We start from the raw sequence: 13,101 nt of genomic DNA on the forward strand, positions 1-13,101 counted from the left end.
ACAAGTTTGACAATTGTTACACTACCAAGGAAATATATGCATATGTATGTACAAATATATATATATATATATATATATTTGTGTATATATATATTTGTGTATATATATATATGTATATATATATGTGTATGTATATATATGTGTATGTATATATATGTGTGTGTATATATATATATATATATATACATATATATATATATATTTGTATGTATGTATATATCTTCCCCAAATATCCTTTAAATAATTCTCATATAACTATAACCCTTGTTCCTAGTAGCTGAACATTGGAAATAATCAAAATGTTCATTAACAATAAATTAAGTAAAAAATTGTACCACAGTGAAAGTACTTCACCCAACATGTTCATACATCAAACACATCATAACACCCATACACACACAAACATAACACAACACATAGCAAACATACAATAAGCAAAACAAAAGGATCAAATTATCGATATACATAATAAAAGTATAAACTTGTAAACCTAATAAAATTAAATGACAAGCTGTTAGAAATAGATGTTGAGAAAATGGGTTTATCAAGCAATTTCTGCCTCAGCCTCCACTCAATACTAGAACATCAAAGTGGTGTTTTCTCTGCAAACTCATTCATCATCATTAAGGGAGAAAACATCACTACTCTTTCAACAGAGCTTACAGATAAGAAGAATTACATATATATAGAAGTCAGCCTCTAACCTTTAGCTCAGGTCACCCGAAGTGGCAAAAGTTGTCACTTTGATTTGCTTTTGCTTCTAGTGTCCATGTTTCTCATGTGTGTTTCCTATTTGCTCCCATAGGAAGCTCAGCACACAGGTTATGAAGCAGCCTTAGGGTCCACACAAAATGGACAAAGTAACCTATGAAACAATGGGTGTCCCTACTCCTTTCTCAAATGAAGGAAGCATATATGTCATTAAGAGTGTTTAACTTGTGTTTGCAGTCCAGCTCTCAGCCGAAAGCACAGGTGCCAAGGGTATTGCACATGCTGGACATGCAATTTTCAATTGGGGTGTTAACTAATATCACTATCTAAAATGTGAAAAACGATTCAATTTATCATTCTGAGGTATCATGTCACAGTCAGTGCATTTTTTTTCTTTTGAAAAACATTTATTTCTTTATTAATTAATTAGTTTTGTACTCAGTGAATACAGTCAAGTTGGTACCATTATTAGGCTCATCCATGTCCTATCCCATTCCTCTGACCCCTCCTTGTTGAGGTATATGGGTCATACATTGTGGAGTTAGCCCACAGTTATGGGTAGGAGAATGGTCTCTGCATATCATAACCCAACGAGTGGCTCTGACATTCTTTCTGCCCCCTCTTCCATAAAACTTCCCTGAGCCAAGTTGGGTTAATTTTTGGTCTGCTTCAATGATGAGGTGTTGGGGGCCTCTGGGTCTCTGGATATGTGATTTGGTAGGACTTGATTGTTTTCTATGTTGACCTCCTTCACCCTTGTGCTGGTACCCAGTTAACCAAGAAAACAGCACACTTGCTTGTTTTGCCAATTATTCTTAGTTTCAGCTGGGGCCATTTTGAGGTATGACCGGGTGGTTGTCTCCTTAGGATTTGCATCCATCTGAAAAAGAGAAGCAGATTCAACAATGGAGAGAAAAGTTAGCACCAGACAATGGGATAACCCTTATTTTTTAAAGGGAATTTAATAGCCATAGGCCCTCTTGTAGCCCATGATAGTTGGTAGCTTGATAATGGAGAGCAGGCTCATGTTTGGATATGATTCTGACTTGTTTCCCAGCTCTGGCTATGGGTCCCGTTCCACTGCAGATCAGTTAGCCAAATCAAGAGCAATTGATTTCCCACCATGGCTGTGCACCACTATTGCACTTGTGTGAGCATCACAACAGGTTATTTGCTGCTAAGTATGTTAGACCATGAGTTGCTTACACAGATATTGGTCATTTTCCCCCAGTCGCCCATGTAGCACCTTCTGGAACTAGACACACTGACTGTCTGGGGACTGACTCACTTCCAGTTCTCAAGATTCTTGCTGGGTATGTTGGCATCTTGGGTAGATTCAGGTTAGGTGATGTAGATGAGTAAGATTATGCAGTGATTATTTTTCTGTGATTGGGTAAGTTCACTGAGAATGAACTGTTTCAGGTTCAACCATTTTTCCTCAAATTTCATTGTGTCTTTTTTTTCTCTTCTTTTTTTTTTTAATTTAATTTATTAGTTTTCTTTTCAGCTAATACAAGCAGTTTGGTACCATTGTTTAGGTTCATCCATGATCTACCCCCTCCCAATGGATCCTTCTTGTTGATGTAAATGGGTTGTGCATTGTGGAGTTAGTCCACAGTTATTGGTATGATAAATGTCTCTGCATATCATGACCCAACATGTGACTCTGACATTCTTTCTGCCCCCTCTTCCACAAAATTTCCCTGAGCCATGTTGAGTTCATTTTTGGTCTGCTTCAGTGCTGAGGTGTTGGGGGCCTCTGAGGCTCTGGCTCTCTGGTTTGGTAGGAGTTGATTTTTCTCTGTGTTGGTATCCTTCCCCTTTATGCTGGTATCTGGTTCATCAGGAAAATAGCACCCTTGCTTGTTTCACCAATTTTCTTTAGTTTCAGTCGGGCCCCTTTTGAGGTATGTTGGGGCAGCTCTCTCCTTAGGATCTGCATCTATCTGAAAAAGAGAAGCAGATTCTCCAACGGAGAGTAAGTCAGCACCCAGAAAATTGAGATAACACTTTTTTGATAGAGAGTTTAATAGGTGTAGGCCCTCTTCTACCCCATGATTAATGGTAGCTTGATATTGGAGAGTGGGCTTATGTTTGGATATGGTTCTTACTTGTTTCCCGGCTCCAGCTATGGGTCTCATACCACTGAGGGGATCAGTTAGCCAAATCAAGAGCAGTTGGTTCCCCACCATGGCTGTGTGCCACTATTGCACTTGTGTGGGCATCACAACAGGTTATTTGTTGCTAATTAGGTTAGACCATGAATTGCTTGGACAGATATTGGTCATTTCCCCCAGTCGCCCATGTAGCACCTTCTGGCACTAGACACGCTGACTGTCTGGGGACTGGCTCTCTCCTGGCTTCCAGCCATGCTGTTCCATTTTACGTGTCAGCTGCGTATGGAGTCTTCAGCAACAGGGTTTTACCACTGACCTTTGGTGGGTCATCAAGTACTCTGACAAAAGACTGTCATTGTTTTAGGAAACCTTGTAGGTTTCTCTGATCAAAAGCTCATTGTGGATAATAGCCCCATGCTGGTAGTGAGGGTTACAGGTCAGTGCCCACTAAGAAAATGAGGAAAAACATAAGTAATATACAAGAGTTGGGGGGAGGGGAAGAGGGAGAAGAGGGAGGGAGGGAAGATGTAGAAGATTTAGGTTAGTCTTGATCCTACCCTCTCCAGTGTCTTGTGGTTCAGGTGTTTCCTGTAAGGGTCTAGTGAAGGTTCAGCCATTTGGTCTGCCTTTTAGGAAGTAGAATTTTATGGTACCATTGCTGTTTCCCACCCCTTCAATGCCCTCCCCTCCCTCCCCATTCATCTACTGTCTAGTCCATGAGGTGCTTGCTGGGTATGTAAGGAATCTTGGGTAGATTCAGGTTAGGTGTTGTAGATAAGTGAGAATATGTCTATTTTTTTTCTGTGATTGGGTAAATTCACTGAGAATGATCTGTTCCAGGTTCAGCCATTTTTGCTCAAATTTCATTGTGTCTTTTTTTTTTTTTAACTGATGTATAGAATTCCATCTTGTAGATTTACCACATCTTAGTTATCCAGTCTTCTAGTGATGGATCTGGGTTGATTCCAGCTCTTAGCTATTGTAAATTGAGCTGCTATAAACATGGTCGGGCATATCTCTCTGGACTGTGGTTTAAAGGTTTTAGGGTACATGCCCAGTAAGGGAATAACTGGGATTGTTGGTAACTCTATAGTCAGCTTTTTCAGGAGTCTCCATATTGCTTTCCAAAATGGTTGTACCATCCTACATTCCCACCAACAGTGGATGAGGGTTCCTAATTCTCCACATCCTCATCAGTATTTATTTTCATTTCATTTTTGGATGTTTACTATCCTTCCCGGGGAAAAGTTGAATCTAATAGTTGTTTTCATTTGCATTTCCCTGATGATTTGGGATGATAAACATTTTCTTAAGTGTGGGTTTGCCATTTGTATTTCTTCCTCTGTGAACTGCCTGTCCAGTTCTTTGCCCCATTTTGTGAGTGGGTCAACCGCTGCAGGACAATGGCGGTCAGCCCGCATGGAAGACGAGGAGGGGCTGGCACCTGAGCTAGCACAAGTGTTAGGCAGAGTGAACCTGAGCTTGCATGGTTAGGTAGAATGGGCCTGAGCTCACGGGTGAATGGGCAGTGGCCAGAGCAGTAAGTGAGCAAATGGGCAGAGAGAGCAGGCTAAGCTTGCACAAGCGGGGATCAGTGGCACTAATGTGGTGGGAAAATGAAGCCTGAGCTCCAGCAGGCCAGTGGGAGGAGGCTTCCCAAGTCACGGGTGGGTAGAGGGAGCAGGGTGATCACCCCTGTGCAGTGAGTCAAGTGGAACTACGTTGACCTGGGTCCCCTTTCCTGCAGTAAGTGCGGGAGTATCCTAAAGCTGGGACTGTGGGTACGTTGGCTGCTTGGGGAGATTGGGGGACTGGTGAGCTACCTGCAAGCGAGGGAATCAGTGATTCCTTTTTTTTTTTTTCCCCTCTGTGCCGTCTCACTGGCAATCTATTAGAGATTTCTCTCCCCTAAAAGACCCAGTGAACCATTAATGCCTTGCCTTTCTTTCCTGGGGATGTGCAGTACAGTTAGGCGGTCGCCATCTTGGCCAGAAGTGTCCAAAATATTTTATTATTTATTTATTTGAGAGAGGGAGAGACATAGAGAATGGGTGTACTGCAAAGAAACTCCAAATGCATGTACCACCTCGAACATCTGGCTTATGTGGGATCTCAAGAGTTGAACTTGGTTCCTTTGGCTTTGCAGGCAAGTGTCTTAACCACTTAGCCATCTCTCTAGCCCTCCTTTTATCTTAACCATATTTCCATTTTTTGTGTATTAAACTTTGAAGGCTTGGAAGATGAGAAGAAGGGAAAATGCCTTACCTCACAAACATGAAGATTTGACCTGACAACAATTCTCAGGATGTATGTAAAAATACCAGAAATAGAGCTAGAGAAATGGCTTAGCAGTTGAGGCACTTGCCTACAAAGCCTAAGGATCCAGGTTCGATTCTCCAGGTCCCATGTAAGCCAGATGCACAAGGTGGCAGATGCATCTGGAATTCGTTTGCAGTGGATAGAGACCCTAGGCACCCATTCTCTCTCTCTCTCTTTCTCCAATAAATAAACAAAAATAAATCTTAATAAAAAGAACTCATCTTCGAATTTCCAGGTCCCGTGTAGACCAGAAACACAGTGACACAAGCACACAATGTCCCACATGCTCAAAAGGGGGTACACATATCTGGAGCGCATTCACAGCAGCTGAAGGCCCTGGCACACCCACGCTCTCTCCCTCTCTCTCTCCCTCTTTTTCTCTCTCACTCTTTCTCTCTCTCTCTCTCTCTCTCTCAAATAAATAAAACAAATTAAAAATGTTGTAAATGGTAGTGTGTGCCTGCAATCTAGATGCTGAGGAGGCAGAGATGGGCAAACACCTGAAACGTGCTGGCCAGTAAAGTTAGACTAATTGGCAAACCTTATGTCAATGAGAGCTGCTATCTCAACAAGGTGTCCATTGTATTGAAGGAATGAAACTAAGGTTATCCTCTGACCACACCCACATACAACCAAACACATATGTGTATACCCTCACACATACTTGTGCCCACCAAAATGCAAACCTACCTATATCCCCTTCAACACACACATATGCCATTTACAAAAAAAGCTTTAACATTAAAAGTATACATGGTGTGCAATGCTTTTTCTCTTTTAGCTTTTTATTGAGAATTTTCAGACATGTAAATAATGAATTTTGGTCATAAGCCCCTCCATCTATTTCAGCTTGCCCCCTTCCCCTGAGCCTCCTATTCTTTCCACTAGTCCTTCTACTTTTCTACTTTGATGTGTTTTGGGGTCCCATTTAGTCATCCATGATGCAATGTTGATGGGTCCAATGACTTACAGGTTATCAGTCGTCAGTGTGGGGTCATGAATACAACATCCACATGATGCCTGGAAGACATCATATTGCAGCACTCCTCATTTTTACATTTTTGGCTATGTTCTTTCTGCCCATCTCATCTTCAATGTTCTCTAAATCTTGGACACAATGATACGTACATCTCCTATAGCTCTGAATATGTCTCTTATATCATGTTTTCTTCACTGAGATTTTTTTTATGAATCACCTATCTAATGATTATGTTAATGACTGCCCACCAAGGTCTAAACATTTACAGAAAAGAATAAAACACTATGTGAAAATATGCCTGATTGCTTGATTTTCCATTGTGTGGATACATTTCGGCTCCCTAGCAGCCAGTGGTTTCCAAGAGAATTTTGCTTTGCTTTTCTCCAGGTCTTTTGTTCCTAAACTTGTCCCTGAAATCAAGAAAACAATTCATATACCAATTAGTAACAAAAATGGACTTATAAAATATTACTTTTAAACTGAAGTTTTCCTTGTCCTGTATTTGACTTTATCCATGTACTTCTCAACATTTATTATGATAAAGAAGCATTGAATTTAATTTAGCCTGTGAGGTGTATTGTAATTTACCAATTTACTTGCCTAGGAAAAGCATATTTGGAGTTTTAATCAAAAAATTTCTTCTTCCAATCCTGTTCTTATGCTATATTATTTTTAGCATGTCATTAGGTATTATTTCCATGCAACAAGGATATGTCTTCAACAAACACAGATAATTGTGACATTTGAAACACAGCCTCTTCTCAAGAACTGGCTGGTCAAATGGCTTATTTCTCAGTTTTGATGAGACACAATCAAGCTACTTTCTAGTCATAAAGTCATAGCATTTTTCTGAAGTCACTTGCAAGATTTAAAAAGTGAGAACATGGGCTGGAGAGATGGCTTAGTAGTTAAGCACTTGCCTGTGAAGCCTAAGAACCCTGGTTCGAGGCTCGATTCCCCAGGACCCATGTTAGCCAGATGCACAAGGGGGCGCATGCATCTGGAATTCATCTTCAGTGGCTGGAAGTCCTGGCACACCCATTCTCAATCTCTCTTTCTCTCTCTCTCTCTCTCTCTCTCTCTCTCTCTCTCTCTCTCTATCTCTATCTCTCCCTCTTTCTCTGTCTGTTGCTCTCAAATAAATAAATAAAAATAAACCAAAAATCATTTTTTTTAAGTGAGAACATGGGATAGGAAAGAAATATACTATTCTTCTGTTAAACATAACAAAGATAAAATGAGCTTGATAGGCAATACTTGGGCATGATAAAAGTATGCTTGTCTCTCCCAGACTAATTTGTTTTATCTTAATAAGAAGCAGGAAAGATCAACATTGAATTGATAGACATGACATTTTTGCAGGATATTTAATGGAATATATATATATATATGTATGTATGTATGTATATATATATTCATTTTCAAAGATATACTTTTAACATATATGTGGAATATAAGTTTTTAATATTAACAACATGAGGCTATTATTTTAAAAACTTAGCACATAAACTACATTTTTCTTAGTTCACTGTTATGAGTAATTTAAGTAGCAATGGAAGGTATCTTTTTCATCAGAATAATTTCAATGGCCACTGCCAAAATTATCATCCTTTGCCAAAGTGGACTTAGTTGTATATAATTCAGCTCAGTATTTTCACCACACCAAGGACAGAGTTTGCCTTAAAATTCATCAAATCCTGCTAGTGCTGCTAATTACTCAGGGTCATTGAACTCTTGGCTCTCTAAGTTACTTTTATAACTGAAGTTTCAGGATAACTGCTTCCCATTAATATTCTCTTGTTTAGAATCCCATGTGGCCTGAAAATTCTTCCTTCCAGCTTTTCAAAGTCCAACAGAACTATGTTAAATTGAATTTTTAAATGTAAAATATTAACATCTTAAGTAATTAATTAATTAACATTATACCTAGTAACTTTCTCCATCTAAGATCATAGCAATACTGCAAATCTTTCAGGTATTATTAAAGATAAAATGGGAATTTAGATAGGAAATCTCCCAATAATTTTCTGTACCTTCTCACTGTTCATAGGACAGTTAGTCATTAATTCACTCTTTCAGCATCTCAGGAGTATTTAGTAGCATCTCCTCATCATCACTGTTTATTTTAGAAAGTAGCTGTTTTGTAAAACAAAATTCTTTGTAAAATATTACCTATGAAACTTTGATGCTAATATATACATATCCAAATATTATACTGAAACTTTGAAATATATTATAATGTTATTTTAGAAAATCTTAAAGGTTTTATAATGTTCTAGAAGTTGTTATACAAGCAATTATTTTTAGTTTGAGATGAATGGAAATGACAAAATAATCCTTTATAAGTTGTCATCATATAAAAAAAGTGTCAGATATTCTGCAAAGATTAAATATGATTAAGCAATTAGAGTGATAATTTTTAGTACATGACTCAAACTAATTAAAGTAATGTAAGAGTTGAGGAAATCTTATTTGAGTCCAGTTCCACTTTCTCACAGAGACTGTCTTATTATGTTGAAAAGATAAAAATCTTTTATTACCAATAATCTTCAATTTTTTCACATAAACAGAATATATGCATGGTCAATATTACATGAAATAATGAACCCAAAAGCACCCTGTGTAAATCAGAATTTATAAACTTTTATATATTATATGTGATTATTGTGCATAAGCACACAAATTATGTATTCATAATATAAATATAAAATATTGCAAATGAAGTCTCAGGTGTACGTATGTTGCCTTTTGAAATGTGAATATAATAGCCTTAACTTTTCTGTACATATTGTGAACTTTCCACAGGCTACCTTCACCCAGGAGGGGTACAAAAGGAGCTTACCTTTGCTCCATTTCCTGGATCGTATCCAAAAGTGGATGACTGAAAGTCTCTGGTAGATAGCAAAGGAAAACTAGAGCTACAATAGGAATAGTCCCACAAAGAATCATGGGAAGATGGACAAAATAGTCTCTAGTTTTAAGTGTTAAAACAGAGAAGATCGATGATAATTTCTGAGCAAAACCAAAACTGCTCTGTAAGGTGGACCTTCAAAAACAAAGAAAAGTTGGAATCAGTCCTTCTAATCCTAGCTCATATGCACCATTTTTCACTCTAGCTTTCGTGGACCTCTCAGAGTCAAAAGATTATTTTTAATGTTTTATTTATTTATTTAGAGAGAGAGAGGGCAAGAGGCAGATAGAGTATGGGTGCGTCAGAGCCTCTAGTGACTGTAAACAAACATGTCACCTTGTGCATCTGGTTTTACATGCGTCCTGAAGAACTGAACCCCAGGTGCTTAGCATTTGCAGGCAAGCACCTTACACACTGAGTCATCACTCCAGCCTGAAAGACTTTATTTTAATTTCCATAAATGTCATTAATTCTATGCACATCAACTAAATACACTCCATTAGACCCCATGTAAAGCATTACTTCCATTTTAGATATAACTATCTGATGTTCTCATCAATTGTAGAAAAAACATAAAAGGGCTGGAAGGATGGCTTAGTGGTTAAGCGCTTGCCTGTGAATCCTAAGGGCCCCAGTTCGAGGCTTGACTCCCCAGGACCCACGTTAGCCAGATGTACAAGGGGGCGCATGCGTCTGGAGTTTGTTTGCAGTGGCTGAGGCCCTGGTGTGCCCATTTTCTCTCTCAATCTCTCCCTCTTTCTCTCTCTGTCTGTCACTCTCAAATAAATTTAAAAACAACATAAAAATCACATTTATCTTTATGAAGAATATACTACCTATATATGATTTTTATCTTTGCTTCTCTAAATTGAAACAATGCACATAGGTTCCAATGTTACATAACCCAATATTGGGATTACCAGGTTAATGTTAAAAAAATTTGAATTTGAGATAAGTGATGGTATTATAGTGTCTGCAATCATCATGCAATATTTATTTTTATTTGTTAACTCTTACTAAGAAAGTATATTGAAATTGAAATTTAATTAGTCATCTTACTTTTTTGTTTTTGTTTTTTGAAGTGGGGTCTCACTCTCACACAGATAGACCTGGAATTCACTATGTAGTGTCAGGCTAGCCTCGAGCTCACAATGATCCTCCTACCTCTGCTTCCTCAGTGCTGGTATTAAAGGTGTATGCCAACAAACCAGGCTTATTCATTTTATATTTTATCTGTTCTTCCACTTTCAACTAAATCTGGCAATTCTAGAAAGTATACATGAATGGACATATTAAATTTTAACGTGAAAAGTTATGAAGAAGCATTATATAGCCCATTAAATATCCAAAGGCAGAAATTCTTATTTTTAGATATTTAGAGTTTTAAAGAAAAATGTATTATAAGAAATAGAACTTGAAAAAATTAAATTCTGAACTGCTTCAATCCAATGAATAGCCCAAATTGTGTTAACAACTGGTTTTTATTCATAAAATTGTATGAAGTTGACATTTTACTCATATGAGTAATTTAGTCTCTGATTTCCACTGAAGTTTCATTATTAGCAGTGGGAATGTTTCATGGCTTAATTTTGTAAGTGATAACATGGAGACACAAAAAGATTGAGGAAAGTGGACCAGATCACAAAGTCACTCAGTATCACATACAGGGCTGAGAGAGTGAGTAATAAGGAAGGAATGGTCAGTGGGGACAAAAATTCAACCACACATGGTAAATACACTCTGCAGACCTACTGTTCAACATAGAGGCTAAAGTTAACAGTAGTATAGATAGAAGGTATATTTATAAATGCTACACAGAGGCTGGAGAGATGGCTCAGTGGTTGAAGGCACTTGCTTGCAAAGCCTGACAGCCTAGGTTCCTTTCCTTTCCATGTAAAGCCAGATGCACAAAGGGGCTCATGTGTCTGACTTCTTTTACAGTGGCAGGAGACCCTGGCATGACCATTATCTTCTCTCTCTCTCTTTCTTCCTCTCTCTCAAGTAAGTATTAAAAAAAAATGCTACAAATGTTGAACTAATGCTCAGAGTTCTTGCTCCAAAGAATAACAAAATGCCACAGAAAACAGAGAAAGATGGTGAACACATGTATAACCTTGTTCTGGTGGTGGTTATTTTTATGTATACTTTCCCCCAAACTCATCAATCTCCATTAACTAAATATGTGAAGCTTTTTACATGTTAATTATACCTTGATAAAGTCATAAAGGTCAGTTATTTTTATATAATTGAATGCTTGAAGCTTGTCAGAATATTTTGACAGTTAACCAATATCCTATATAATACTAAGGATTTACATAAGGCCTTTAAAGTCAATAAAAGCTTGATGTGTCTTCTGCTCTAAAACAGTTGAATAGCCTAAAATGAATAAAAATATATTACCTCAAAATAGTTATCTATCATATGAATATAGAATTACTAATGGTTATTGATAATATTTTTAATCTTCAAAAAAATAAGGAATACAGTAACTAATAGAATTTTCTATGTGTAACTAAAATAGTATAGCACTAATAGCAAAAACTAAACTTAAAAACTTGAAAAATAAATCAACAAACAAGTGTTTAAATACGCCTTCCTTTTCAGTAAGATAAATTAATATTGTCTATCTTTTCTTTGTCATGTTGTCTGAAATTTGGGCATTATATTATATAAACATTTAAGAATCTCCATTGAAGAAGACAGAATTATTTTTAAAACTTTCTGTCTTCAGAGCTAAAGAATTCAGTAGTAAATCATACTAAGATGGGTGTGGCATTGGCATATAAACCAAGTGATTGTTTCTTGAGACATGATGTTTAGCCACAATATCCACAAGTTAAAAATATAGTTCTGTACATACTAGTAAGAACTCTTATATTTTTCCTGTTTATTATTGGTCAGCATTTTGTTTTATAGATGAAATTATCATCATGAAGTTGCACCTATGATAGTTTGTAGAAAAATTCTCTAAGCCCTCAAGAGTCGATGAAATAGGTTGTTAGGCTATTGTTCTAAGTCCATAGACTTTTCTGAGTAGAGTAATCTAGATGGAGTTGGGAAAATGCTACCTAACATTTTGATCTGCTAAAGGAAACTCATAAGTGATGTCCATGTGTTGCCATTCATTTTCTGAAAGCTCATTAAAATTCCATTTAAATAATTTAATTTTATTCATCATGGTGGTTTGAATGTGAAATGTCCCACTTAGCCTCATTATATTTGGGGTTAAGCCTTGTACTCAATCCTAAAATGGTGGAGTTTTGGAGGAAGCCTGTCACTGGGAGCAGGCCTATTTGCCATTACTAGCTAACTCACTCCTGCTGTGCCCTCTATGCTGCTGATTTAACAAGGTGTGTGTGATACCCTGTCCACCTGCTCTGTCATGCTTTCCTTGCCATACTGATACTTCTCAAAACTGTAAGCCAGAAATAAACTCTTTCTTCCCATGAGCTGCTTATGCTCAGGTGTTCTGTGCCACCAATGAAAAAAGATAACTGTAATATTTATTTAAATATTCCAGAGCATTCCAGCAGTATTCAACAAATATTTGTGATATTTAACATAGCAGTTTCTTTTCTTATAATTACCTTATAATTGTTGGTGACAGTTCATTAGTGAAAGCCATATACGTGACAGTGAGAGCTGCAAAGGAAGCTCTACCCACAAGAAAAATAAAAAGATGCATATTATGTTCTGTGAACAACATTTGAGAAACACTTATTAGAATTATTTCAAGATGCATTTAATTATTTATTCGTGTATTTTCTTATTTTTCTATATATTTGCCACTAGGCTATTATCTGGTATCAGTCTTTGCTTATATAGGTTCCAATGAAATAAATGGGCATTGTTTTGGATATTTACCACATAGGCAATATAATTCAGAACATTCTGAGCATAGAACTGAAAACAATCACAGAATTGGTAATACACACACACAAAAAAAGCAGGGCTGGAGAGATGGGTTAGCAGTTAAGCAGTTGCCTATGAAGCCTAAGGACCCCGGTTCAAGGCTCGATTCCCCAGGACACACGTTAGCCAGATGCACAAGGGGGTGCACACAT

General features: G+C 37.4%; 1 protein-coding gene across 9 annotated transcripts in view; it reads right to left on the reverse strand.

The window, feature by feature from the left end:
• Nucleotides 1-5,951: 5,951 nt before the first annotated feature.
• Nucleotides 5,952-13,101, reverse strand: part of LOC101598792 (solute carrier family 22 member 22-like) — a 39,905-nt gene continuing 32,755 nt past the window's right edge. For 5 of the 9 annotated variants that reach the window (XM_045144160.1, XM_045144159.1, XM_045144157.1 and 2 more), the window contains 3 exons: nucleotides 12,625-12,730; nucleotides 8,969-9,172; nucleotides 5,952-6,536 (listed from right to left, as the gene is read on the reverse strand). In XM_045144160.1, the coding sequence (XP_045000095.1) occupies nucleotides 6,467-6,536; nucleotides 8,969-9,172; nucleotides 12,625-12,730 (380 nt within the window). In that variant the 3' untranslated portion in view covers nucleotides 5,952-6,466. Of the gene's footprint in view, nucleotides 6,537-8,968; nucleotides 9,173-12,624; nucleotides 12,731-13,101 lie in introns of those variants that run through there. The other 4 variants (XM_045144161.1, XM_045144165.1, XM_045144164.1 and 1 more) reach the window with 4 other exon arrangements.

This window comes from Jaculus jaculus, chromosome 2 (assembly GCF_020740685.1).
Source record: "Jaculus jaculus isolate mJacJac1 chromosome 2, mJacJac1.mat.Y.cur, whole genome shotgun sequence".
Classification (NCBI taxonomy): Eukaryota; Metazoa; Chordata; class Mammalia; order Rodentia; family Dipodidae; genus Jaculus; species Jaculus jaculus.